This window comes from Ciconia boyciana, chromosome 21, assembly GCF_034638445.1.
Source record: "Ciconia boyciana chromosome 21, ASM3463844v1, whole genome shotgun sequence".
In the NCBI taxonomy this organism is placed as follows: domain Eukaryota; kingdom Metazoa; phylum Chordata; class Aves; order Ciconiiformes; family Ciconiidae; genus Ciconia; species Ciconia boyciana.
The window spans coordinates 7908211-7935681 of NC_132954.1; the positions used below are offsets into that span (position 1 = coordinate 7908211).

A 27471-nucleotide genomic window follows, 5' to 3' on the forward strand; every position below is an offset into this window, starting at 1 on the left:
ACAACTCCTCTTGCGTTACAATGGAGCCACCCTTTCATTTCCAAAACAGGGATGTGATATTCTCTGCCACGGAAGGCAAGAAATAAAACTGCTGTCGCTGCTGTCCTCTCCCCACAGCTCAGGTGCACAAGGCAGGAGCAGGCTCTTCTTGCTCAAACGAAGCGGCGGGACACAACGAGCTGGAGGAATTCAGCCAAAGGAACAGCTTTGCTTACTTCTGCTTTGGCTTCCTCTGCAAATGTTTTTTCTCAGCACTGGTTGATGGGTTTCAGACTGAGGGAACATTAGGAAATGAAAGGGAGAAGGCTGTGACACATTGCACGTGGTGCCAAGGAACGGTGGTGACGCACGGCAGCTGGCGGGGACCCCGGTGCGCGCCCCGCCAGCGCCGCTGCGCAGAGCCGCCCTCCGCGGGACCCTGCCCTCCTCGCCCCCGCCGCCCCAGCACGCCCAGCCCTCGGCCGCTGCCTCCCAGCACGGGCCGCAGCTTCTCTGCTCACATCAGAAGCTGGGGACAATCACCTGCCGCTCCGCGCCTCCCGCAGCGGTGGCACTGGCCAGGGCCGTGCCAAGGGGACAAGCGGCAGAGCCTGCGGCATCTGCAGAAACCTCCCTGTCAAGGGCGGGAAAGGGCGACGGCAGGAAAGCCGTCTGGACCTGGCAGCTGCACAGCACAGTCTGTTCCCGGGCCGCCGGCACGTTGCAGAGAGCAGCACCGCTCCGAAGCGCAGCGGCAGGCCAGGTCACGCAGAGCCGGGGAGGGCGAGGCACTACCGGACCACGCTGCCGTCTCAGGGGGCAGTTGTAGCAGTCACTGCCAGGTGCTCTTGGAAATGACGCCATAAGGTTTGACCAGCTTGAATTCATCTCCTAACCTCGGGAGAAAAGAGAAGAGGTCCTGTTACGCTTAGCGCAGAGCTGAATCTGGTCTCTGGCTGACAAGTGGCTATGGACTACACACAAAAATGCTCTAAAGCTGACTGCACCAAATGTTTCTTCTCCACCTAACACAGTTGTTTGGGATTCAGTTAGGAACAAAACTGCATCTTGTAGTTTTTAATAAAGCTCTTGGCGAACAGTTCAAACGCTGGGGGGGGAGCGGGAGAGAGAGGTTGAATTTATGGGAGCAGGGGGAGATCATTTGCTTTCTTAGGAATTAGAAAAGATTAATAGTGTGCAAAGGCTCTTGGATTCATTCTTCACATAGCAGAATGGTTAGGAGACTTACCGGCTTGATGTTCTTCATTCTGCCTTCCCCAGGTGGCCTAGCAACTGTCTGGACTGTGGAGAAAAAGGGACAGGGAGCCATCCCGCAGCAGCCCTCAGAGAGGAAGCAGCTGGGGGACGCTGGGGGACGGAGGAGCACCGAGTCTCCCACAGGCTTGCTTTGCTGTGAAATTAAAGAGATACTTAATATTTCTGCTAGCGCTGCTTGTGTGGAAGGCAATGGCGACTGCGGAGCTGGCGGGAGCACGGGACAACAAAGCAGGTTCGTCCTACCGGCACTCACCATTCCTGGACCCCAGACCGCTGATGGCACAGAGCCGTTCCATAACAAGAGTCTGAACTTAGGGAAGGTCTCTCTCCTACCACCGGCATTTTGCAATCAACATGTAACATGTTGAAAATGGAAGGAAAAATGGAAGGAAAAAGACAGGAATTGCCCAAGTCCCACTGAACAGCCCAAAGCTTTCCAATAGCCAAAAACCACCGCAAGCCTCGCTGCACACGGAGTGCAGTGGCGAAGGATGAAAAGCCACTGGAGGCACATGGGGAACCACAGGACGTGACTGCAGGACAAGCTAGCAGCTGTGCTGGAGAGGCAGTCTCCAGGATTGCAAACTGGCTCAGGCATTGCTTCCAGTCTTACAGATCTCATCATCCCACTGGCCTTTGGGATGGCAGACAGCCCTTTTCCCCAGAGGCCCATGCCAAATGCAGCCTTTATGGACAAACCATGAGGCTGCGTGCAGCTTGACATACTCAACACCAAAGACGGGATGCACCGGTCACCCGGAGATCGTGAGTGAAAGAAGCCACTAACCATGTCCTCTGCCTGAAGTAACAGTCTTCTCCCCAAAACCAAAGTTATGCTGGAAACTAGATGAGAGGATGGGCAGGAAAACTTGCTTTCTGTTGTTGGGTCACCACTGGAGGAACATCAGACAGGTCTCCTAATTTCTCCATGCTGCTGTCGGTGGGAAATCGCAAGCCAACACCCCTATCACTTGGCTGGGTCCAAGTGCAGTACTGAGTGCTTTCAAAACTTCGTAGACAGCCACAGAGCACAGTCAGCTACGGAAAATGAAACTCCTGTGCTGTTCATGAATATCTGTTGTGCTCCAGTTTGGGGGTAAAAGGCTGCAGTGGTGCTTCATTGCATTCATTGCATTTTGAGGTAGCGACGACTTCTCAGAAGGCCACGATCAGTCTTATTTTTCAAATAATACTAGGAAATATAATGTTTGCTCCATCTGAGAATGAATGAGGAACTTGAGCAGAACTGCTAAACATAAAAGTTCCTGGACATCTGGAAAGGATTAGTCAGGAAGGTGCTTGGGACAAGGGGTTCAGGCAAGTTCAAGAGACACCTACTGTAGATTTGTTTCCACAGAAGGAGGGAGGAGGAGTAAAAGGGTTGAGGGGAAAAGCAGGAAGGGAGGATTGAAATAAGACCTACGCGGGACTGGCAGATAAAGCGAGCGATGAGAACTGCCTGCATTCCGCGGAAGCGTGAAGTGCAGAACAGGCGGCCCTAGAGGGTCTGCTGGAATAGAAGGGGCTGGGTGTAGCAACAAGGGATAAACCACGGTGGCAAAGAGCTGGCCAAATAACTGCTTGTGCCCACCCTTGCAAAGGCAGACAACGGACCCTGCACTGAGCACGTCCGCACTGAGGGAAAGCACATCCCTGCTTCTCAGCCAGATGTGTCCCCACTCAACGCACACCTATAGGATTAGCAGATTTGCCCCCCTTGGAGCTCACCAACAGCTCAACAAGGCAAATGCTGTGATAAAGTCAAGAGCACGAGAGAAGCACTAAAGCGTAGACAGCCGAACGCGAGGAACAGAGCTACACATCCAATTAATGTAGATGGGAGAACATTTGTTTTATTTCTGAGCGGATAAGCACTCATGCAGCCTCTTGGGCCCTGCAAAATCACAAAGGAGTTCTGCTTCAGGCCAAGATGAAAGTCTCAAAGAATAAGCATGAAAACCACAGGGGCTTGTGAAACCCATGCTCGGTTTATTAAATGACTCACGAAGCTTTTTATCACATATTTCTGCCTCTAACTCACGTTACACTTAAATTCAGGTGCCAAATTCTTTGTATTTTTCCTAACTATGGACCCTTGTAGGAAATTCAGTTTTGCAATCTGTTTGAAATCCATGAGCTTATGCTGAAGCAAAGCTTTTAGGTTTCTTTTAAAAGTCTGGAGTTGGCCACAGCGGGTCCTCATTTCTGAAGCAGAACTGCGCAGATGCCACTGCATCAGAAGCTAAGTTTCACCCTACGTGAAAAAACAAACTAACTAGATAGAAGTCAGATGCTTTCTATAAATGTTCGTGGGTATTCAAATTTAGTAACTGATTTTAGTTTATTCTTTCCCTATAAGTGAAGAATAACTATTTTCAAATTAAGTTAGCAGGAGGTAAAGCTGAAAATCAAAGCATGAGCTTTGTGTTTCCTGAAAATTTTACTTTAACAAGGTAGCTCCAGCTGCTAACTTGGTTTTATTGCATTCCTGAAAGACAGAGCTCCATGCAAGAATACTTTAAGAGCTCTGTTCCAAAAATAAAGGCACTCAGATTTATTTTTATGGTTAGGTATATTTTACCAGTTAGTCTCAGAGCCCTTGATACTGCCCTTACCCGCTGGCCTCACTCAGGTATCGCACAGGCTGGAGCCCCCCGTCCCCGCATTCGGCTTCCCCCGGCAGCTGGCGAGGACCCCGCTGCCTGCCAGGTGGATGCTGCTGCTTTTTCATTCGCCTCCCTCCCGTCCCAGTACTCGGGCAGATGCTGAAATCCTTCGCTGATGACAGCGGACATGGTTTGCTAACGGTGGGCCACGTCACAGCTCAATCTTGGAAAGCTCAGGCACAAAAACAAACGCAGAGTGAGCCAGGGACCTTCAGGATGAGGGAGAGACATGGGGAGGAAGAGCAGCACCTACTGCAGACAGCCTGCCCTGGCTTCTTGGAGCCGCAGGCTGGGACGGCACCACCCGACGATATCCCTGCTGTCGGAGCACAGGTATCGAACTCAGCCGTGCAGGCTCCCAGGCATCGGGAGAGGAGGGGTGGCCTCCTCACTCGAGTGCTCTTAAATTAAATGCTTGAAGACTGAATGCCCACGCTGGCTGCCTTCATGGTGGGAACCTTTGAACCCGCAGAGATTCCCCGGCGAATGCCAGCTAAAGGGAGTCTCACACACACAAGGAACCATATTCTTGTTAGCAACTGGGGACCTTGGCAGCTGTCCTGAGCTGTAACATCCAGATCTTGAAATGGAGCAAACGTACAGTTGTATCCAATTAGAGCACTCCTATGCAGAGGTTCAGTCGTGCCCTTCCAGAACACTGCAGACAAACGCAAGTGATGACACGGCCCATCAGCCAGAAACAGTACGGAGTAATTAATCACACCAAAACTTCAACGAGCACCTCCTTCACCCCATTTCAGTCAGAGCCAGGTCGTGGCCCCTTTGTTTCAGAAAGCTCTCTCAGCACTTCTAGCAGGGCTGTCATTAACCCAAAGACAGAGGGCCAAACGTCTGGGAGAAGCAGAAGGGCCACCACCGAACTGAACTGTTCTGAAGACCTTCCAAAATTTAAATCCATTTGTTCTTTATGCAGCTGTACTAGAGACAGACTGCCAGAGAAGAGGGGTGTTGAAGGGCTGTGTCGTGTGTGCACATGTAAACACAATTCTGCATCCACAAACACCACGATTTATTGTTTTAAGATGATGATACCTCAAGGCCTGAGCAGGGATGACACCCCAGGATTCACCCTACCGTCTTCATGCCCTTCAAGCCACGTGTAACGACCACAAGGCTGTACAGCTGCTCTCTGTTCATTTGCCTGCTCTCCCTCATCCCCCACCCCAAAATCAGAACTGTGCAGGTCACTTGTTGCAGTGACAGCCATCGGCACTGCTGGAGGTGCGTGCATGCTGCATTAGCTGTGTAGCTTGGCAGCACGTTCCCAACACAGGCAACACAGCTGCACTTCGGCCACAGGTTCAAAACTGTATCAGAAAAGGAACAGGAGATGGATGAAAGATACTGCTATTACCTTTGCTCTTTGCTGTACCGCAACATTCAACCTCCGTTTGTCAGGTGGATTTCAGGCTGCCGGCCTCAGCAGACACCAGCACTCAGCTGTCAGAGACAGCTAGGAGGGCGTCTGCATAAATCTACTGCAATCTGTGTCATCCCACAGCACACACTCGCCCTTCTGTTAAGATCAGAAGTCAGCGATATCCCTAGGGAAGATGCATGGGTTGAACACCAGCAGCAGGCAATGGCTAATAAAGGTTACCTACACTGCTTCACTGACTGGAACCTACACACGAGAGGTGAATTTCTAGAGTTGGGAGGAGTTTGCGGCTGGAATCAAAGCTCTGGAAAAGAAAACTAGATGAAATTGCTCACTCTGCTGCGGACAGGAAAATAAATGCCTTATACTGAACTGATGCTGTGATGCAACCCACAACATCAGCAGCACGCTGACAAAATGAGTCAGTGACAGGTCATGGTGAGACAGAGCCACTCAAGGCTGGGAAGCGCTTTGCATGCAGAAACGTCTGCATCGAGTCTGCTGCGCAGCCATTTGCTAAGTAAACTGCATTCTTGGCTGATCTGCCAAACCAGTATCTTCACTGCATCATCTGCTTTATCTTAAGCTGAAGCAGCAGGAGCAGGACTCCATTCCTCACTTCCCTGGGAAGGAGAAGGCCAAGTGAAAAGCTCAGAACAGCGGTACGGTGACTCGCAGCACACAGTTACGCCGCGCTCTCGCACAGGGTCTGTAGGGGATGCACAGAGCAGAGGGCACTTGTCCAGTCAGGAGAGCCCCTCGCAGCCGGCTGCAGGACAGGATCAGCACCAGCGGGCATGCCAGGGTCCTGAAGCGATGCGGAGCACGCAGGCACAAAGGGGAACTACCTTCAGCAGCGGAGGAGTAGTGCCAAGCCCGCTGAGCCCCCCACCAGCCCCCCGGCGCCCTTGCCCCGTACATGCTGGGGGCAGAACCTGCCTCACTTCCCCGGGCGTAACACCCTTCCCTTGGCAAATGCTGATTTCATCAGCCATGACGCCCGGAAGCCATACCAGCGCCAAGAGAGTGACGTTATTTTTCTTTGCAATTAAAACTGCATATAAAGCCCCATCCCGTGAAGACCTGCCAGCTGATGGGGAGCACTGGCAGCCCCAGCCCTGCAGAGCCAGCAGTCTCCCAGGCCCCCCCAGCGCCGCTCTCCGCAAGTCGAGCAGTGCCCTCAGGTGGTCAGAGGGACTCCCCGGGTTTGAGACCTGCCTCGCCACAAAAACAGGGAGCACAAGCACATCCACTGTCTGTCCAAGCACAATTCTTTATTTGGCCCTCTCTGGGAAGCTACAGTTCTTACCAAACACGTTATTTAGAGACAGGCATCCTGCCACTTTCCGGGAACGTTGCAGAGGATCGGTGTCATGGCCAATAAAAGATGTCCCTAGAAGCGTCAGCAGCTGCTGCTGCCATAGAGCATGAAGTTTTAAGACTGTGATTTAAACCCGCCCTAGCAGAGGTATCAGAGAAGCATACGCTACCACACTTGAAGACTGCCTGTGTCAGAGCTCCGGTGTCCGTGCACCTCCATAATTACATTTTCAAGCCAAATTTGCTCCTTCCTCCTCAATATACAGGTGGAATGAAAGCAAACACATTGCTCAGAGGCACGAGGTACAAGCTGGTTTTACATCTTTTATTTATTTGTAAGGGTGGTACCCAAACATCTTTCCTACATGGCATCAGTCTGCTGGACCTTACGTTACACTCACTTACTTGCAGCGCACCTCACCATTTCTTTGTAAGTTAGTACGTTTCAACTTTTTTTTCAGTATAGCAAGTACGCATGTCAGGCAAAAGGATGACTTCCGTGGCTGAAGATGACTCCCTTCTTATCTTCAAGGCTTGCTCAGCTCAGCCTTTTCGTCAGACACCACGTCCATTTCCCCTTGAAAATGAAACAGTCCAAGCATTTCCCGCTGAGGCCACATACCCAACTCATTCAGCTTCCAAAAAGCACCAGCAAAGCTTCCTCAACTCATCATCCTCCTTGTGGTCATCTCAGAATGTACCAGACTCTCGTAGAAGCTGGTCAACGTCAGTCCCTCCCGTTCTCTGTCAGGAGCCTGGTGAGCAGCACAGCTCTCGCTGGTTGTCCACAAACAGAGAGATCTTAAGAAGCGTATCTGAGTTGGAAGGAAAAAACCAACCCCATTAGCTTAATGCATTTTATCTGTATTCTGCACCCACAAAAGTTTAGCTCGTTTCTAAAAGCAATAAAGAAAAACGTAAGTAAAGCTGACTTAGCAGACCAAGTGAAAAGGATGACTGAGCCCCTTGTTACACTGCGAGGAAGGATGTCGCTTCCAGCTGTGCCCAGGGTGCGACGGCGAGTATTTACGACTGAAGTCGTTCACGAGATCTCAGAGCAGGTCGCAAAGAACAAGCGCAAACTGAGCAAGGTCACCCCCTGCTACCGAGACCAAGGCAGCAAGCAAGACCGGGCCTTCGTGCTGTCTCCAGGGCTGACACGTCAGCACGGAGCGCAACAAAAGACCCTCTGGCTCTGCTGTATGCGGAACTACCTTGGACGACGCCTTCCTTGTAGCGCTCCAAAATCCTCTCCCAAGACTGTGGGAGGGCTTCCATCTCTGCCAGGCTGTCGCAGCTGGTGCGGCGCAGGAGGAGCTCGCTCTCCAGGTACCTTCGTGCCCGGTAAGGACGACAAAGAGAAAGAGGCGCCCGCCAGCGCTGCCCGGAGAGCCCCACCGCAGAAGGATACAGGTGCCGGTAGTAGCGCTCCACGTCCTGCAGCCCCTCCAGCGCGTCAGCCAGCGAGGGGCAGCGCGGCCCGCGCCGCAGGGCCGCCGCCAGCCCCAGCTCTGCCGCCCGCTCCTCGTACAGCCGCAGCACGCCGGCCACGCCGGCCCCCACCGCGTCCCGCACGGCCCGCAGCTCTGCCCTGCACGGCAAAGCGGGGGCGCTCAGCTGCGGCGCCCGCCGCCCCGCCCCGCCCCGCCCGGCCCCGCCGCTGCCGCCGCCTCACCGCCGGTTGCCGAGCTCCTCCAGCAGCGCCTCGGCCGCGCCGCGCTGCTTCCGCCACAGCCGCGCCCTCAGGCCGCCGAAGGCGCCCAGCGGCGACCCGCCCCACGCCAGCCGCTGCGCCGCCCGCATCTGCGCCGCCAGCCCGGCCAGCGAGCCCAGCAGCGGCGCCCAGGCGGCCAGAGCCGCCCGCCAGGCCGCGTCCTGCCCCGCCGCCGCCGCCGCCCACTCCCGCAGCGCCGCCGCCAGCGCCGCCACCGCCGCCATGACGACCCGCCGACCCGGAAACGCTCCCCGGCCCGTGCGTCATTGCGCCGCGCCCCGATTGGCCGCGCCGCGCCGCGCTCTGATTGGCTGGGCGGCGGCGGCGGTTGGGTTTGAACGCGCGGCGGGCGGCGGCGCTCCCGACACCGGCTCCGACCGACCGACCGACCGACGGACGGACTGACTGACTGACTGACTGACCGACCGACCGGCCCCGACCGACTCCCGGTACCGACGCCCGGCCCCGCCGCCATGGCTCCCGCGCGAAAGAAGGCTGGCGCGAGCGCGCGCGGCAGGAAGCTGGCGGCCTTCTTGAAGGACTTCGACCGCGAGGGTAGGCCGCGGCCGGCGGGAGCGGGGCGGGCGGCGGCGGGGAGCGGGCCCCGGAGCCGCGACTGAGCTGTGTGCGTCCCCGCAGTGAGGAGCCGGCTCGAGCAGCTGCGGACGAACGGGCAGCGCCTCGTCAAGGAGGTGGAGAACCTGTACAACATCGAGATCCTGCGGCTGCCGGTGGCGCTCCGCGAGATGAACTGGCTCGACTACTTCGGTACGGGGCGGGGCGGGACGGGACCGGGCTGGCGGGGGCACGCGCTCCCTCAGATAATAACGAGCGATGGCGACAAAGGGCAGCCGGAGCCTCCCCTGCCTGGAGTCCCCCGAGCAGGGGCCCGGGGGCTGCGGGGAAGCGCTGCTCTCTTTGTCTCAGGCTGCTCACTCGCTGCCGGGAAAACTGGTTTGTGCTGGTTTTTTGCACCCTAGTGGTGACGTACTAGAGCATGTCTACGTATGCTGTGTCGGCTGTCCTAGACGTGTATTGACTTTTTAAAACTATTTTCTTTTTAGCTAAAGGAGGAAGCAAAAAGGTGTTGGAAGAGGCAGCAACGGTAGGTTCCTAGCATAAATATTAAACTTTCCTGATGGCGTTGTGTACCTCGGTAGGAAATGAAGGGTTTCTTGAGTCCCCAGGAGCGTTGCAATAGCAGAGGTTATATAAATACTTTCACAAGCACGGCTTTAAGGCTTAACCGTGAGGGATGCCCCTTGTATCCAATACAGGGTTTGCGTGCTCATACTGCTCCTTGGCAGTCTTTCCTTCCCTGCTTGATTGCACTCCCGGATCCCTGAGAGCACATGCACTTTTCAGTAAATTAAAGCAGTTCTGAACTGGTTGAGCAGCAGGGCGTAGGTGAAGCAGACTTGCAGCTGCCAAATAAGGCACGTTCGTCCTGAATGGCATGCAGACCTCAGGTGGTGGTGTCACCTCCAGAATAACATGGAAGGTCCCAGTTTGAGCACAACAAAACATGGAGGTATTCTTGCTATGAAAGAATTGGGGATTTGCTCTATAACTTGGATTTCTCAGAACTATATGCTACTGATAATCCTAATGGTGTTGTGACTGTTTTTAATTTTAGGCAGACTTGGAAATAACAGAAATAAACAAGTTAACAGCAGAAGTTATCCAGACTCCTTTAAAAATCATCAAGAAAGGTCAGTTTGTTGTTAGCATTGTGAAGAGTTCAGTGAGATGAAAGTTGGTTTACATACTGTGAATAATAATTCGGTTCTTACTTACATCCCTCAATATATTTAAAGACAGGAAAAGAATCCCACTTTTATCCCTACTATCTGCAGTAGCTCACTTAATTTTATTAAGACATTCAAAATATGCTCTGTCAACCATTTGGATTACAGTGGAATTTGGGTTTCAGAAGCAAATTGTTGCCAAAAACGCTTGTGGTTGTTTACTGTTTACCTCCGCTGCTAAGTAATAATGTAAAGTTATTGTTTATTTCCAACCTGGATGACACTTTCTCTTTCTAGTGGAAAAATCTAAACAGGATATTGAAGCTATTGAAGAAGAAGCAGAGCCTCCTTTGCTTCCTCTAGCAAAGAAAGCAAAACATGATAGCCAGTGTCCTCCAGAGCTAGAAGCCGAAAACGTTAATCCGAGAACTGGAAAGGTAAATAGCTATTCTTTGTGAGGACTTTATTCCCAAGACAGAAACTACTTAACTGAGATGATGCCCATGATAATAGAGCTGTCCAGGATACCTTGAGGGGGACTTCAAAGCAGGTATCGCTTCCTGAGACGTCTAGCGATAGGAGAAGGTCACAGAAGCTTGTATGGTGTTTGTTTGTGGACTCTAGTGCCATAAAAAGGAGCCTGTTGAGCCCAGCGTTTTGTATGGAAGCATGTTTGTGGTGGACTCGGCTGTCACATGAGAGCGAAGTAACTCATTTGGTGAGTAATGTGTGTTTCAGGTGAAGGCATCCATGAAAAAAGTGCCAGTGTCCAGGAGCAGGAGAGCTCCTTCAGCAAGAGTGAAGCGCTTGAGTAAGAGGTAATAGGGGATATCTTTTTCACTGGATTTCAGAAATGGAGAATAAGTGTATCATGCTAATATAACTCTTAAATGGAACGGAGTATGGTTTAGTAGGCTGGTTGAGGTAGTTGTGCCATGCTATAGGAAAAAATCAGTGATCTGACAGTGAATGAAAGATGGGCAACCTCCTCTCCTGTGATGACCAGCTATCCCTAGCTTTGAGGCTTACTTTTGATTAATAAGACCTTTGGTTTTCTGTGGTGATAACCTTGTTCAAGTCTTTGATAAGATAGTGCTTGTATGTTTGTTAAAAGTATTCTTATGAGCAGATGTTTGTTTATTTCCCTTTAACAGATCAAGCAAAAATAGCTTGATCACTCCAGCTACTGGTAGAATGGTTGATCTCTGTGCTCGGGGAGGTACCTCCATGATCACACCCAAATTTGATTCCAGGTTTGTATTCCGGTAAATTTCTCTGTTCATCTCTTATATAGGGGAATGCCTTGCCATTTGCTTTATGTATGTATCTGTCATCTGTTTGCAACGTAAGCCTTAGTGACTCTTTGAACCTGAAATGAAAGATTTATAGTCAAAGTGCTGTGAGCAATTGCAGTGAAATCACTTACCTATAACTTTTTGTTTCAGAATTTTCAAGACACCGGGTTTGCGCACACCCGCAGTAAATGAACGTGTTTACACCATCTCTGCCAACGGCAGCCCCCTTGCCGACAGCAACGATATCTTCATTTCAGTCCCTGTTGGAGGAGGGGAGGTAAATCAGAAACTTTAATCTGTAAAATCTGTGCTGAAGGAATAGCTTGTAAGTTCTTGGGGGCCTTGCCAGTTTAAAGTCATCCACTCCTGTCTCTTTAGTTGTGCCACTGCAGTTTATCAGGGGATTGATCTAGCTTAAAAAGAACCTTGAAAGATTTTTAGTCAGAAATGGGAGCTGTTCAAGCTGGTCAAAGCAGAATGTAGAATAATGTTTCGCTGTGCATTTAAGTAACATTTGAAGTAGCTTCTGCTGGCAGTAATGTGTTAATGCACTGCAAGAAAGGTATGAGATGAGCTTCTGGTCAAGCTGAATGTAGTTCTCTGCCTGTACGTGGTCTCCTAGTACGCTTGGGTTTTATTTACCTTTTTTTTTTTTTCCCCCTGCTTCCGGCTACTGCAGCTGACCAAACAGAAAACCAAAGATTTAGTTTTGGTTTGGGTTGTTTTTTCCCCCCCCCCCCCCCCACAGAGCATTCGTTTAACAGCAAGTGATTTGACCAAGAAGAATCTTCTTCACCTGAATCCGGAGGCCCAAGGAATTATGAAGAAGCTATCAGTAAGTCTGTGTATTTTTATCAACCATGACCTGCAGTTGTAAGGCAGTGTTGTCACTCTGTCATTAGTCACTGGACTGTTGAGTTGTAATAGAAACTCTTTCTTTCCCTGCCCCTCGTCTTGTATTTTGGCTCATGTCACTGGTCAAGAAGCAGCATGAACTGAGAAGGGAAGGAGGGGGAGTAGCTTTACATCGCATCTAGCTTAATACCAACTGTGGATGAACCATGCACTTACTGAAAATGAACTATTGTCAATGTTTTTCAAAACTGAAAGTGTCTTCTGCTTCAGGCAGAAGTTGTAAGTGGTTGTGGGATATTAGAGTGTCTCTTAGAGTACTGATTAATTTCTCTTTCTTTCTAGGTTCGTCTTGCACAAGCTTGCAGTGGTGCAAAAACCCACAGATGAAACTCAATGAATGTTGGCATCCCTCTGTAAATACAGAATGTTACATTTAGGACTGCTACCTTTAGTTCTTGTTCTAATTTGTGTCGTCCTTCCATTAATTTACAGAATGGAAGTTAAGAACTAATTTTTCTACCTATAATATATAATGGGATTAGAATAGATTGCATTTTTTTTATTCAGGAAAAAAAATACTTTATTTCCTATTTCCCTTAAGGTTGAGCCCAAGATACAGTTATCTTGGGCTCACAGGCCAGCAAGCTGGGTAGAAAGGCTATTCTGGTATCTTGCAGAAGACATAAGCAGTGGACACGACAAGCGACCAGAGTTCGTATCTGCCTGGGCAAAGAAAGCAACAGGTCAGACTTGTTGCACTTCCTTCCAGGCATGTCCTTTCTCTGCAAATGTGCTTAAAAGGCGGTGACTATCAGTATAGTGCCTGAGATACCTAAAGACAAGTTACTGGTGCCTGGGACTAAATGGAAAGCTGCTTGTAGTTCATGATGCCGCCATGAATAGCAATCCTTTTGTTCTTATAGCAGCCATTGTATTTGTACCTGGCTTTGAGGTTTTTTATCGTGAACTTACGCATTTTATTGTTTTTAAAGGAATAAAAGTTCACAGGTAGTTTAACTTAACAGAATCAGTCAGCTAGACCGCTGCTCAACTAGATTGCTGAAAGTAACCTTAGAGCTACTGGAGTATCTCTAATGCGAGAGAACTTTGCTTTTCCTACACCCCCTTCAAAATCTTTAGGAGAAGCAGTGCTCCTGGAACTGAGTATAGACAGGGAAGAAGAAGGCTTGGACTAGTCAAAACATTGTTTTGTCCTTTCTTCTCATCTAAATTGAGTTGATTCGGTGCATTTCTCTGACAGAGCCACATCCAATAAATGCTGTTTGAACAGAACAAAATAACTTCCTCAGTCATTGATGTTTTGGGGTTTTTTTTCCCCATTGCTTATAGAAAATAGAGAAACCTCGCTCCACTTCAAATTCAGAAAAATTCAATTTTAAATGTAGCCTCTTGGGAAAGGGTTAATGGATTTATATTTTAAAATGTAAGCAGGAGCACTCATCTGGCTTAACACTTCCTTGCAAAATAAAGCAGGGAAGAAGTCTTGTATTTGCTTTCCTACAACCACTGTCTTATTTTTCAACAGCTTGGAAAAGCAGAGCTCTCTATGGAGCACAAGCTTTCTGGGGGAAGATGGCATAAAGTCTTAAAATGTAGAAGACTCCTCTCACTCAAAACCCAGGGTTTCATTTTTATTGTGAATCTTTGTGTCTGGTACAGGATGGGAGAGGACACTTCTCTTGTCTGTTGAACTAAGATATGGAATCCCTTAAAAGCGTGGTTCGCTTCGATTCCTGAAGCATTATTCTGTATGGATCGTACAAAGTCAAACATGTAAAATGGCATCTGCAATAGACAACCTGATACTCCTTCCTCTGTTTCATCAGGGAAGCTAACATGAGAACATTTTCATTGGCATGTTAAGAGAGCATTCTGAGTAAAGAACTTTGCTTCTCTAACTTTGTCTAAGAATTTTTTTCAAAAATAAGCCTGTTTCTTTGTTAGCTGGTGCACTGTCCTTTCCAAAAATATTTTTTTGTCCTTGATTTAAGCCTCTTTGAAGGGGCTGTTAACAAGGATGTTGAGACTTTGGGAATTTTTCTAGGTTTGGAAAAGTTCTGCTTTTGGCAAAAGCAGAGCCTACAGCATGATTAAGGAGGAAGACTGGGAAAAGCTGCTATCAGAGGTAACTTATGCTTTGGCATAAATCTTTGCAGCCTATGGTATGGGAGGAAGTTTGTAGAACAGCATTCAGACATGAATTTCCTTTAAAAAGCAAGCATGCCACTGTAACGCAAACCTCAAATATACCATGTATTTGGAAATCACCATTTAAGAGGTTTTGGCAGCTTCTCAGTCCTAACTGCAGGTGGCAATATTGTAAACTGCTAAGCTACTAGTACACTTGCCTTGCTGTCGTTGATGAATTCTGTAACATATTAATGAAAAACAATTAGCTAAGCTGTAAATAAAACTGTAACACACTTGCTTGGATACAGATGTGTAAGTCTAGATTCTGCTTTAAACATGTCTTTACCAGGAAAAAAATGAGCTAAAAGGCTTAGCTAGCCTGGAGAATTCTTCTGTTAATACTGTCTGCTTTCAAAAGCTCTAGTTACAATTTTAAGGCCCTGCGTTGACACGCTTGTTATGCTATCAGCCATTTTGGCCTGTTTAGTGCTGAGGTATGGTATTATTACTTAGTAAATCCAGGAATGAATGTTTTTGCTAGTACTAGACAGTAGTACTATTCCTCTAGATTAATGAGTCTTGAGCGCTAAGGAGATGCAGATATGACTTGACTGCTTCCACAGACTTCTCCAACGCAGACGTGAAAGCCTTGTGTCCCTGCACGCCTGCCTACCCAGCTCTCCAACAGCAGAGGCACACCTTTGTTTCTAACTCTACACGTATGTGCTATACATTCCTGGTTCTTCTGGAGGATGAAAGACCGTATTAGTGCTATTATTGGGGTTAACACATTATTTATGCCTACAGCAAAAAAAAATGCTTGCAAAGTAATGTTGAGCGCCTGGCTGACTGGAAGAAGCAGAATCTGTAGAACTTGGCAGGGGTTATGGCTGCATTTCGGTTTGTACCCGTTTGGGTTGTCTGTGTGCTGAATTTGCTCTGTAGAGTGTGGAGGCTGCGTAGCTCAAGTTCCCTCTTGGCAGAGGTGGTACTGCCGGAGCATGGTGTTCCCAGCGCAATGCAACCAACAATGCTGTTAATATTCAAGCTTCCTTTTCCAATTGTCAGAGTGAGTTAATTGTATCTGACATGAATTAAAGCCATCTGGCAGCTAATAGTGAAACAGGTTCATCACCTAAATCCATTTTGCATGCTGCCTGCACCATGGGTAAGCAGTAGTTCATTTTTCTGCAGTTTTATTGCTCGCGTAAATTGTTGGCATCACTTCTGGCCCTTTTGCACGTTACACGGCAGTTGCATTTTGTTTAACAAAGCTAGAACCTCCCTCTTCTATTCAGTTCAAGGATTACTGGGGCAACACAGGGAAGCTAGCTGACTTTTTTGTGGATTTGGGGGAGGTTTTGTTTGTATATTATTTGTATGCTAGCCTGGCTATAGTCTGAACTGCTCTTTAAACTGGGTGACGGGAAATAAAAAGCAACATAGGAAAATAACTGTTCTGTCAGGTTGGAAGGGGCTGCATCCATCACTGGCCGGAGCAGTTCGGCCTACAGAAAGAGACTGACGTTAGCTTGTGTCACCTGAGCTGCTGCTAGGTCTGAGACGCTGTGGGCATGGCTTCAGGGACTGTCCTCTCAACAGAGCCAGTCTTGAGGGGAAAGGCTAGAGGACATTGAGATGCCTTCTCAGAATATCGCTTTTGCGTGTGTGCCTCCCAGGAACTGAACTACGTGACCTCCAGGGGCCTGTGTTCTGTGTTAATAGGTGAGGCTCTGCAGAAGGAATTAAGGCCCCCATGTTTTGCGGCTGGTTCCATGAGAAAAAGTGGTTTTCCTGGTTGTAATTTCAGTCATGATGAATATTGCCCAGGGCTGAGAGCTGTGGCTTTCTTGTAGGAAGGGTGGTTTGGGGAGTAATGGCCACGGTGTGCTAACGGATTGCTGAGCACTGACTTTTTAAGATCAAAACTCCTGCCTGAACCAGAGCTCTTTCAAAAGAAGTTTCCCTTGGGACAGAGCAAGCCGCAGAAGGAGAGCTGGTGGTTTCAGCAGCACAGACCCAGCAAGAGCAAGCAAGTAGCAGGGTGTGTCCGTGTTTCACCAGGGCTTTTATAGCGCTGGGTAGCTACAGTCTTGCGGGGAGAAGAGCATTCCTGCCTTCCCTGGCACGGGGCTCAGCCAGCCGACCCTGCAGGCAGGAGCTCCCGCTCGCACCAAGCCGGTGCAGCAGCGCGCTCTGCGCTGGGAGGACGCTCGGGGGTCTCGGTGCTTGTGCTACAGCTTTGCTCTGGGTGCGAGAACTCCAAAGTTCAGCCCAAATTCATAATGGGAATGTGAAACTATTAATCTAGAGAAATAATGAGCAGAATAGGTACGCGGTGAGGTACCTTCCCCAGGATGTGCTGACATTGAACTCCCACACAGGGACTGTGTTAGATAATGATCCTAATAGGTGGCTCTGCCAGGCAATTTGATAGATGTGCACTATCAAGCATTGTCAGAAATAGCTCTGTATACAAAGCAAGCGTTTATCATCATGGACACCTTGCAGGTGGTCACTGATTCGGTGACATTGTAAGAAATAAATAGATAACAATTCCCTGCTTGCTGATAGAAGGGATGATAGTTTAGAAATTAGAGCTGTCTCTAGGCAATTTTTTTCATGCGGGAGTTTTTGATTTGAAGGTGCAGGACAGCACATGCAACTCCTCCAGCTGACCTGTATAATTCCACCAGAAATCCATGTTTCCTGGGTCAGCTGAAGGCATAAGAAGGGGAAGTATTCCTTAGCATCACTGAAAGAGGCATGGAGGAGTTCATAAGTCGTTTCTCTTCTCTACAGAAGTGGTTGGGAGAACTGCAAATTCAAAGGTGAAATGCATACCTGGAAACTCCTGCCATTTTGGTGAGTTTGGTTGAACAGGCTGCATCTCCAAATTTTATGTTCAATTGCAGTGTCTGCAGCTAGCAGGAAAGATATTCTGCACACCAAAAATTCATCCATTTGTGGTATTTGTGAGTCATTTTGAAAACACAGATAAGTCTTCAGGGGCCAGGGAAATAACAAGAAAACGGTATTTTCAAAAAAGACATTATTTGCTTAATGAATAGGACAAATTGTCCTAGAGTGTGCACAAACTGACTTTTCAACAGCTCCCGTATCTCAGCGAATCGGAGAGGACAGTCTGGGGACCGGTGAGAAGTTCAAGCTCCTAGTGTCAAGTCCGTGATTCGTGATACCGCTCCCTTCGATAAGGGCTCAGCTTTCGGTGGCTTTTCTCAGTGGGGACGGGTGCTCTCTCCACTCCATCCCAGCGTGTGTTTCCATGCCACCTGCCTGCAGCTGGGACACTGCACTCTGGCTCCGCTCTGACTGGAGTCCTCCTTCCAGCAGGTCACAGCTGAGCAATGTGCAGTTTTTAATGACGCAAAAAGATAATCTCCATCAGGGAGACGAGTCCATGGATCCCAGGTCTGCTGCCAGCTGCCTTCCTGCCTGGTCCACAAATCGCAAGACGTGGCCGGCTGGTTCCTCACCTTGCTCTTCACCCCCTTCTGCCGAAGGGGAACGCGCTGGTTGGAACCACAGTCAGCGATGCTGATGGCTGTTGGCAGATTGCAACACGGCGATGAGGAGGCCCAGCCGGTGGTGTTCCTTGGCACAGTGTCGGACTCCCGTCGCAGACAGGTAAGTGGTCTCCGCACTGAAGACCTGCGAGTCCACCCGTGGAAAGAGAAGAAGGATGGAGCAGAGGTGAGCACAGGGATTCAGCTCTGTAGCTGCCTCCTGTGGCTCCTCAAACCTCTCCCTCTGTGGCTGCTGATGGAATGGATCCTCGGAGAGCAGAGTTACAAGGCTTGAATTACCCCTTATCAGCAGGGGGCACAGCCTGGCAACGCTGCTTAAGCTTCTTTAACTTGCTTTTTTTATCTCCTTTCTTTGTGGGCTTTTTTGGTGGGAGGGTTTGGTGGGTGGTTTTTTGTTTGGTTGGTTTTTTGCTAACTGAGAAAGATTTAACATTTAATTAACCTGACTGACATCATTTAACAGTTGGGCACTCAATTAGGTAAAATGTATTAATTAGAAGATGTGAGTGGTGGTGGGTTTTCCAGGCTGGCGTCTCGCCGCAGGGAAGCCGTGCTGTGCAGTGTTTAACGATGTCCGCGCTGCTTCAGTCAGCCCGGCTCTGCCCATCACCGTCTGCCGTAACGTGATGTTCCCTGTGGGACCTTACAGCCTTTCAGCTGATCCCGTATCGCGTGTCACTGCGTGCGACGGGGATTCCAGGAAACAAATCAAACGCTGTTGTTTGCCATGGACTGAGCTGCAGCTCGTGTTCCTCTAATTGATTGTGCTGCAGGACTCCGGGTGAATCCTGGAGGTGCGTGGTGGGAGTGCCTTGCTGCAATGCCTGCTTGCCCTCCCGCGTGCGTCTATGCTCAGAGATGGGATGAGTGGTCTCTTGGCAAGTACCTGATGGCTTAGGAGGGAGGGATATGTTGGTTGGCAAGATTCAGTCTTGGGGAAGTTGTATAAGGAGCCAGAGGGGCTGCAGCTTAGCTTCTGGGTAGGAAACTTGTTGATGATACAGACAAGTTCCTGGGAAGCTGTGCTGCTCTGTGGTGAGGCCCTTAGAGGAAGGGGTTGTCCCGTGTGCGGTACCTGCTGTCCTCTGGTCCACCGCTGTTACTCCTGCGTGGCCATGAGCGCAGCGGTAAGGAGGATGGCATCCGGTCACAGCCCGTCCCTGCGGGTCCTGCCCACAGCCGACTGGCAAAACGAGGAGGGCTTTGCCCTCCCTGCGGCAGCGCCAGCCTTTGCTGCCTGGATCTGAGTGAGGGTCTGCCGCCTGCGAGGACGGAGGGGGAAGCTGATCGCCCAAATAGTCCAGCCCTCTGGAAGGGGAACTGTGAGCCCAGCTCCCCTTCGGCTGCGGTGCCGTCCCTGCAGGGTGAGAAAGCCGGGTGTGCCAAGTGCCCTCCGGCAAGGACACCCTTGTGAGCCCCTTCCTGAGGTGTACAGCAAATATTTCCTTCCCTGAGAGGTGCTCATGAGGCAGGCTGGGTCTTGGCTTTCACAGCCTCACAACTGAAAGTTTGAGCCTGTCAGGACACCAAAATAAGTATATCCAATTTATTCATAGATGGTAGCTTTCTTAAAGGCAGGATTTCTTTCACAGCTGTGCTGCAAATCAGATCCATATCGTCCAGTGACTCTCGTTTACAGCAAGATAATATGAAAACTGATGTGGCTGGACCTTGCTGTGGAATTGCAGGGTGCCACTGCTTGGCTGTCACATCGGAGCTGGGGAAAGCATAAATGTCCTCTTAAAATACAGCAGTGGGGAACAGAGCTTACAGGGTGCGGACTTCAGAGCAATTTCATCCCTAGCTCTGATGAGAGTGGGGATGAAATTCTCTATTTATCTCAGAAAATTAGTGCCCGTAAGCCACAGAGCTTTACACTCCTCTCGCCCAGAAGCATTATTACACTGAAAAATGGGATTGGACAGAATCGCTAATTTTAACATTGCACACAGAGACCAAAATCCCAGGCACCATCCCTGTCTCTCCAGGGAAATATTTATTGCCTGCTACAATGTAATTAAACTAATTTCCCGTAGTAAGGGTGAGACAGTTAATAGGGAAGTCATGTCCCCGCATTCGGTTGCCGCCCCTCAGCCCGGCCGTGCCGAGGAGCGTGGCCAGGGCAGCGCCTGTCCCACCAGCCCAGCCCCTCACCCCAGCGCCGGGCCCTGCACAGGGGGAGCGGGGGCTGCCTCTGCCTCCCAAGGAACGGGCAAAGGCCCCTCTAGAGCCAGAAATCACTGTGGGAGAGAGCAAAGGGAAGGGAGCGATTCCCGGTGCCCGACACCCGCTCCCACGGGAGGACGCTCCCGCGTTGGGCTCAGGCTGCTCCTGCCCAGGGTCCCAGCAAGGGACGCGGCCCCAGGGTGCTCCCTGAGTCGCTACAGGTGCAGTCACACTCGCGCACCTCCGTGGAAGAGGGTACTTGGGGAAACAGGAGGGTGCGAGGTGTTTAGGGCATGAGAGCGTGCAGGCTCTGCTCCCAGCAGCTCTGGAGCAGGAGCCATCGCTGCCGAAGTGCTCCCCGAGAGAGGACCTTGAGCTGCAGCCACGATTATTTTCATGAAGAGAAAATATGCTCTTGTAAGATATGCTCTAACAGCGTCTGTTGTCTGCTCTTCTGCTGGTGTCACGCAGCCCTGCAGCAACTGGCTGAGAGCAGCTTTCAAGGGAAAAATCAATATTTACTAGTTGTGGGTCAATCTTCCTTATAAAGTACAAACCCTGCTGATTTTGCACAGGGCTACACTGATCAGGGAAGCTGACATGTTTCGTACACAACTTGAAATTAATTCCTTTGCTGTGAGGTAGTAACTGGAAATGTTAATAAGATCTCGGCTGCTGTTGCAACCCCTTCCCTGGGCACGAGCTCAGGAGCCCCGAGCAGTGCTGGGACCCGGCTGCAGCCCCCGAATCGAGGGGATGGGGTGGGGGAAGTGACTGTCGATCCTTAGTGTCAAGCACAAAGCCAGTGGAAAAGGACAATTTATCCTTGTCCTGCATCACTCATAAAAATAGCATCAGGGGGTTGAGCACTAATTGCAGCCTCTCCCGGCCAACGTTGCAGAATACAGGCAGCATCTGGCAGCGCAGCTCTGGGGCTGCGACGGGCAGGCGGGGAGCTCCTGGCAGGGCCTCATCAGCAGGGAGAGTCGCTGGGTTTAAGAAGAGCCAGCCCATCGCTAAGCACTGCGCGGCCGGGGAGGAGGACGGGCCGGCAAACGCTGGTGGAAGGGCGAGAGGCAGGAGCGTGTTGCAGAGCAGGCAGGGCAGAGGCCTGCCGCCAGCCCGGCGGGTCCTGGGGGCGAGCAGGCAGCACGTGTCGGGTGTCCCTCCTTTTGCTTGTCCCTGCTTGTGTCACCGGAGCCCCGCACCTCTCGTACCCGCCGTCCTGCTGCGGCCCCGGCCAGCCCTCACCCTGACACCCAGCTCTGGCGGTGCCCAGCCGGGGCCGGTCCCCGTGGCAGGGCTGGCTGGCAGCGAGTGGTGACGGCAGAGCCTGTCCGCTGCCCCGCCGAGGGCTCTGTGCGGTTGCTGTTACAGCAATTAAATCCGGCTTGGGAGATTGTTTCTTTGGTTTCCTTTAGGAAACACGACTGCTGCGCTCTATCTTTCTAGGCCTTCCCTTCTGCAAAGGGCCTCAGTTCACCTTCATGAAGAACGCTAATTGCAGAGTAATTTGATGCGATGGGCATCTGCAAGTGATGCCTTCTGTGAGCAGTAAGTGGATTTCGTTCCATTGCCGCAGCGTGCATTAGTGACGGAGGCGTATCTCGCTCAGTTCAGCCTTCCCGGGTGTGCAAACGAGGAGGGAAGAGCTGGCTTGGGCGACCCTGTTTGTGCCTCTCCCCGCTGTCGGGTGGCTTTGGCTCATCCACGCAAACAGCGAAGGACGGATCCAGACCACCGGCCGGTTCATGGTTCCTGGTGCCGGGGCTCTGAGCAGACACACGGTTTGCAGGAAGGGCTGTAACCAGGAAAGGTGGTTTTCCCTGGAGGAGGGAGGTGAGTGAAGCTCAGCAGACCCCGAGCTCCTGCTCCCAGCCCCGGCGCGTTTGGCTCCTCGCTGCCTGGGAGGTGTGGGAGCTCAGTGTACGCCCACATCAGAGAAATTAATGCAGCAGGAAACAGTCGGGCTTTAAATCCCAGCTAGAGAAGCGATGGGCTGAGTTCGTGCCTCGTGGCGGGTTGCAGTTCCGGGTGTTCTCCTTGCTCAGCTGCAGCGGTGGAAAGCTCTCCGCCGAGAGGCTGAGCCAGTGCTGAGCCGCCGAGCAGAGCAGCCCCTTCCTTTAACCGCTTGCGGCTTTCCCTAAGGAAAAGCTGCTGCCGAACAGCCGAGTGCCAGGAGCCCGAGAGAAAGGCTCATGCTCCCCGCTCGGTGCCAGGCCAGTGTGGCCACTTGAGCGCTCGCTGCCCACCTCCCTGCCTCGCGCAGGGCTGATGGCTTTCGCTGAGCCTGACCGGCAGCCCGTCCCCGGCGGGGGGACGGCGGGGATGTGTGTGCCTGCCTGGCGCTGCGGGGAGAGGGCACGGCCCCCGCCCTGGCACGCGCCGGGAGAGGTGCCTCCGCGCCGGCCGGCGCACCTGTGAGGAGCGGGGACCCGAGCACGGTGCCCTGGGTGTAAGCTGGCACTGTGGGATGTTCCTGTGTGTTGTCTCACTATTTCCTGAAAAAAAAGTTGTGAATTTTCTTCCCGCTTATCCCCGAAACGGTCTGTCCGGAGGCGGGATGGAGGGGGCAGCGAGTAGGGGCAGCTCGCAGGTCGGTCTCCTCCCCGCCCGCCGTGCAGCAGAGCCGGGGGTGCGGGAGGAGAGGGGCGTGAGGAGGGCTCTGCTTCAGACGGAAAGCTGATTTCCCACCGAGGGTGACCTTGTGGCCCGGGAGCCTGGGAAGCTGGATCCTGATGACAATTGATTGATGGGATCTGAGGAGTCGTTCCCCCTCAATGTCAGTCAGCCTGCCTCTGCTGGCTCAAATGAAGGTACAAGAAATTGGACAGTAATCAATGCCAGATGGAAAGTGCAATTGAAAATGCTTCTGGCTGGAGCACGCGGCCCGGGAGGGAAGCTTGGCCAGGGCAGGGCCGAGCACTCGGCTTGTGCACGCTCACAAACGCTCCCGCTTTCTCTTTCTGCTGTTCGATTATTGCACACAAAGATGACGGGAGATGCAGCTCCAGAGGAACCTGCCGGACAAGGAAACCACTTGCCAAGAGCTGCCAGCTCCAAGTCCTGCCAGCTCCAAGCAGCTCTTGCAGATAAAAAAAGAGATGCTGTTATCCCACCCGACAGAAAGGGGCAGAGACCTGAAAAGCAAGAGCTTTGTGCTTTACAGCAAGCGGTGCAGAGCAAAGTCACCCTTGTAGCGGTGAGAGCACCGTACAGGCCCGCAGCGAGCGGCGGGGAGCAGAGCTGCTCAGAGGCTGCATCGGAGCTGCTGGACATCGGACGCGTCCTGAGGTCCCGGGACAGCAGCAAGGCCTTTCTGGGCCCTATATTGCGGCAGAGCCTTCACCGAGCGTGAACCTCCAGGATGACGGAGGCACGTCCCCTCCGGGGCCGGCACGGCTCAGCCCCGTAAGGCAGTGCAGGCGACGGTGGGGAGGTCGGGTGGTGCTGAGCATAAATTTCAGGGTCCGCAGTGCTTCACGCATGAGCGCCAGATTAATTTCTGTGTAAGTGCCCAATTAGTTCATATGTGAATGCCCAGCTACTTCAGACATAAACACCCAAATAGTTCCCGCCCGGGTGCTCCTTTAGAAGATGCCCGCGCCCCGTGTTAGGCATGCATGGCGGGGCGGTGGCGGCCGGGGACCCCTCTGGCATCGGTGTAACCCCCATCGCACACCAAAATGCCAGCCCGGCCGAGGAGCCGGCAGCACCCCGAGGCAGGCGGATTTAAGAGCGGGTGGCCACAAGGGAGGAGGCAGGAGGAGACGTGTGGCTGGAGCCGCGGAGGTGTTCCCTCCGAGCACCGAGGAAAGCTGCTGCGGGGCAGGGTGGAGCCGGGGGTCCGAGCCCGCGGCAGGGAAGGGGCCGCTGCCACCGCTCTGCGCTGAGGAGGCACCAGCTCACCCCTGCAGAAGTGAGGAGCACCCAGGGTGCTGCCCGCGGGCGTCCCCTGGAAGGACGCGTCCCAAGCCTGTGCCAGCACGAGGTGAAACAGCGACAAGGCTCCTCCTGCTCGCTATAAATAAAAGCCCTTGCAAGAGAGAATCAATTTCCCTTTCCCTTTGGGACAGTGCCGACCGATAGTAATCCCATTATTTTTGGCAAATAACCCCTCTGGTGGTTTTTTGCTGGTTTGAGGAACCAGGCATCTTGCTGTGAATGAATTACAGGTTCATTTTCTCATCAAATATCCAGCTCACCTAGAAATGAGGAGGCCCAATGGCAAAGGGAGGAGAGAGGAAACTTTGGAGAGAAAGTTTGATGCTAATAGCCTGAGTTAATTGCTGATTGTTTGGAGCAGGATCGTTGGAGCCTATGGCTCACTCCACGTAATGACATCTCCCTCCTCAGACACCTTATCCATCTGGCACTTGCCATCTGTTCCCCGCAGCACTCCTGCCTTATCGAAGGTCTGATGTAGGAAGTTTCTCCGTGCAGAGAGCTGGAGCCTCGAGAAGGGCCCTGCCTGCTGCCCTGGGGGAGGCGAGCCCCGGCCGCGGGCAGCAGCAGGCAGCGCAGGCAGGAGTGCAGAGGCAGCACAGCACAATTGGTTTCGGAGGCTGGGTGCTCCCGGTGGGCCCTCGCGCCCCGAGCAGAGCACCTCTGCCCTCACCCCCTACCAATTCATTGTGTCGAGACACCCCAGACGCCTCCCGTCCTAACAAAGTGTTAATGTTTCTGCTGGAGACCTCTGCTCCTGCCCCGCTGCCTGCGCTGCCGGCGAGTGCCCCAGCCAAGGGCAGCCACCCCTCCGCGAGGAGGAAGGGGTTGGGACGCGGGACAGTGCACCTCGGGGAGCCCAAAGCCTCCGCTGGCACGGGTGGTCTGGAGCACATCTGCCTGGTCCAGAGGGGACGTGCCGGGGCAGGGGCTGCGGCTGCGGCTGTGGCTGTGCCGGCGGTGCCAGGCAAGAGCAGCACCAGTGGGACCCGGCACTTCCAAAAACGCATCCCGCAGCCGAGGGTTGTGCTCCTCGGGACTGGTGCCGGTGCTGGAGGGCAGAGCCCGCGGGCTCTCGGGCCGAATCCTGCCTGCGGCAGCTCTACTGGGCTTCTCTCGCTGAGCTTTGCTCCGGACAAACCTGGCCCAGGGTGCTGGGTGTGCGGGCAGGCGCGGGCAGCCCAGGGGCTCGGCAGCGTACAGGCAGGGCTGTGGCCAGGGTGGTCCGAGGACTCGTTAACTAATTGATCCAGGCAGGGACTTGCAGGCTCCAAGGAAGATCTCTGCTAAGCTTTTCTTCTCTGACTGCATCTGGTAATGACCTGGCATTACCTTCTCACCCCTTTTTCTGGCTAAACCTTAATGCTGCAGTCAGACCATTTCTCTTCTTTTTTGTCTAGTATTGTATTAAAAAAACCAACAATTTGCTTTTGGTTAGAAGTAGAAATACTCTTTTAAATACAGAACCACCATGTTGCTTTTCCTGCTTCCCAAGATCTCCCTGCGCAGACAGTATTCTCATCCCGTTCAGAGGCTGAAATTATTTGCTCTAGTTATAATTGCCTTTTGGCTCCAGAGATTACTGATGCCTCTTTCTCTGCAGGTGTTCCATGGCAGCGCTCTGCTGGCCACACGTGCGGTGTCAGCCGCGTTGCAGGGTACTCCCTTTCCTGGCTAATTCCTGCCTGCGAGACTGGCAGGGGGAGCGCTCCTGGCCACAGCCTGAAGGGCAGCGTGGGGGGCCCGGCCCTCGTCCCACCTCCCCTGCTCCGGGTGGGAGCACCGGCACCACCGTGCCCCAGGCAAGAGGGAACCGTCACCATCCCGGCGATGCTTTTCATCAGCCAGTATGGTGAAAGGGAATCGGTCACGTTAAAGGGGAATCGTAAAGCAGCTTTGGAAGCCACAGGGCCGTGCAGAATTGCTCAGCTGGGTTTTTTCAGAGCCCAGCCATTTTACGGTGCCATAAACCTCCTGGCACGTGGGCTGAGGGGTGTAAATCCTGTGCTTACTCTTCTACGCTCTGGCTAATGGCAGGGGCACAGTGCAGAGTGAGATGAGCTGACGTGGGGACCAGGGCGCTGTGTTGCCATGTCCTTGGTCTCGCACAGCTAGCCCGACGAGATTTATTTTTTGCTGAGTGGACAACTTGGCGCTCCCAGGACACGACAGATGTTGCAGCTTCACCATCTCTGCAACACTCATTGTAATGCAGCTTGCTGAGTTTCTCAGGCTTCGGTGATTTTCCTCTTTGTCACTGCTCCCCAGATCGTGTCGCTTCCTCTTCTTGCTCTCGGCTCTGGCCCAGGGCGGGCATCGTGGCTCCTCATCTGACCTGATGCTTAGGCCTCTGCTTACAGCGAGGTTTCTTGCAAAGCTGGGATTTGCTGTAGTAGTTGTTCTAGAGGAGCCGCTGCTGCAGCGGGCTCTGCCGGCAGGTTCATCCCCTGGGCCCTGGGGTCCCTGACCGAGCACCGTCCGTCTCCTGCACGGGGCTGTCTCATCGCTCCCGGTTCGGTCTCTCCAGGGCTCGGGGACGGGAGGACGCGCCTGCACAGCCCCAGCGCATCGCCTCGGCCTCGCTGTGCCCACGGGGGCTGTGGCCGCCCCCCACGCTCACAGCCCAGCGAGCAGAGAAAGGGATCCTGGGCAGGAAAAGGGCTTTTTAACTTCGGCTCTTCCCCATCACCTCCCCGAGGCTTCTGGAGCAAGCCCTGCTCGTGTGTGGGGGACGGCGGCATCCTCCACCCGCCGCGCTCTGAGCGGGGCTGTTCCATCCTGTCCCGCGGCTTGAGGAGCCGCCGCGGCTACGCGGGGTGGGGACCGGAGCCGCCCGCAGCACCCGCTGGGACCGGGTGACAAATGGCCGGTAAAGTTGTTGTGGGGAGCATGCACAGGCAGTAATGGAGTGGTAATGAATTAAGTGCTGTTAAAATAGATGCAGGGCTCCCGTAATGAATGTGTGTGTGTTGTGAGGATTAGGACGCAGGCGTGATGAATATTGTCTATCAGCTGTGATAAAAAGCCTATCATCCTAATACATATTTTCAAAAACTAATTTAAGGCCAAAAGAGATTAGTAAAAATGAGGAAAGGAAATTGTCTGGGATATATTTAGAGTCCCTTGGTAGGTAAGATGAATTCCAGAAGTCAAAATACTGCCTGTGGGGTGAAAAGGATAGATGCGGACATTGTGGTAGCTCGTGATAAGAAGACAGGGCTGAGGCGATCCTTCTGCTGGAGGAGCGCGTCGGGGAAGGAGAGCCCTTGGCTGGGACCCGTGTGCTGGGCCCCTCCCGCAGCGCGGGGACCGTCCAGGAGCCGCCAGCCCTCGCCGGGGAGCGGAGCACGGCACTTTTGCCGTCCCCGCGCATCTCTGCCCCGGGTCCAGGTCTGGCCAGTCCCTTC

At 52.4% G+C, this 27471-nt stretch overlaps 2 protein-coding genes across 4 annotated transcripts; one reads left to right on the plus strand and one right to left on the minus strand.

The window, feature by feature from the left end:
• Window positions 1-6946: 6946 nt before the first annotated feature.
• Window positions 6947-9310, minus strand: AIRIM (AFG2 interacting ribosome maturation factor). Of its 2 annotated transcripts, XM_072885149.1 has the most exons (4): window positions 8318-9310; window positions 8054-8233; window positions 7857-7975; window positions 6947-7457 (listed from the first exon to the last, which is right to left on the minus strand). In XM_072885149.1, exons 1-4 carry the CDS (start codon window positions 8578-8580, stop codon window positions 7390-7392), a joined length of 630 nt encoding a protein of 209 aa, XP_072741250.1. In that variant the 5' UTR covers window positions 8581-9310; the 3' UTR covers window positions 6947-7389. The 2 variants fall into 2 exon arrangements, with proteins under 2 accessions (XP_072741250.1, XP_072741249.1); XM_072885148.1 differs by having other exon boundaries at window positions 7857-8233.
• Window positions 8658-15486, plus strand: CDCA8 (cell division cycle associated 8). 2 transcript variants are annotated; one of them, XM_072885146.1, is made up of 10 exons: window positions 8659-8911; window positions 8996-9124; window positions 9421-9461; window positions 9993-10068; window positions 10402-10541; window positions 10843-10922; window positions 11259-11357; window positions 11550-11676; window positions 12148-12234; window positions 12597-15483. In XM_072885146.1, the coding sequence occupies exons 1-10, from the start codon at window positions 8830-8832 to the stop codon at window positions 12639-12641; spliced, it is 906 nt and encodes a 301-aa protein (XP_072741247.1). In that variant the 5' UTR covers window positions 8659-8829; the 3' UTR covers window positions 12642-15483. The 2 variants fall into 2 exon arrangements, with proteins under 2 accessions (XP_072741248.1, XP_072741247.1); XM_072885147.1 differs by lacking the exon at window positions 11259-11357 and having other exon boundaries at window positions 8658-8911; window positions 12597-15486.
• The last annotated feature ends 11985 nt before the right edge of the window (window positions 15487-27471 follow it).

Bases quoted from the DNA above. Each gene is read 5' to 3' on its own strand.
- AIRIM (XM_072885148.1), bottom strand. From the start codon at position 8,580: ATGGCGGCGGTGGCGGCGCTGGCGGCGGCGCTGCGGGAGTGGGCGGCG. The intron at 8,234-8,317 runs GTGAGGCGGCGG...TTTGCCGTGCAG, and splicing joins GAGGAGCTCGGCAACCGGCG to GGCAGAGCTGCGGGCCGTGC. The intron at 7,458-7,856 runs GTAGTTCCGCAT...CTTCCAACTCAG, and splicing joins CAAGGAAGGCGTCGTCCAAG to ATACGCTTCTTAAGATCTCT.
- CDCA8 (XM_072885146.1), top strand. From the start codon at position 8,830: ATGGCTCCCGCGCGAAAGAAGGCTGGCGCGAGCGCGCGCGGCAGGAAG. The intron at 9,462-9,992 runs GTAGGTTCCTAG...TTTTAATTTTAG, and splicing joins TGTTGGAAGAGGCAGCAACG to GCAGACTTGGAAATAACAGA. The intron at 10,923-11,258 runs GTAATAGGGGAT...TCCCTTTAACAG, and splicing joins GTGAAGCGCTTGAGTAAGAG to ATCAAGCAAAAATAGCTTGA.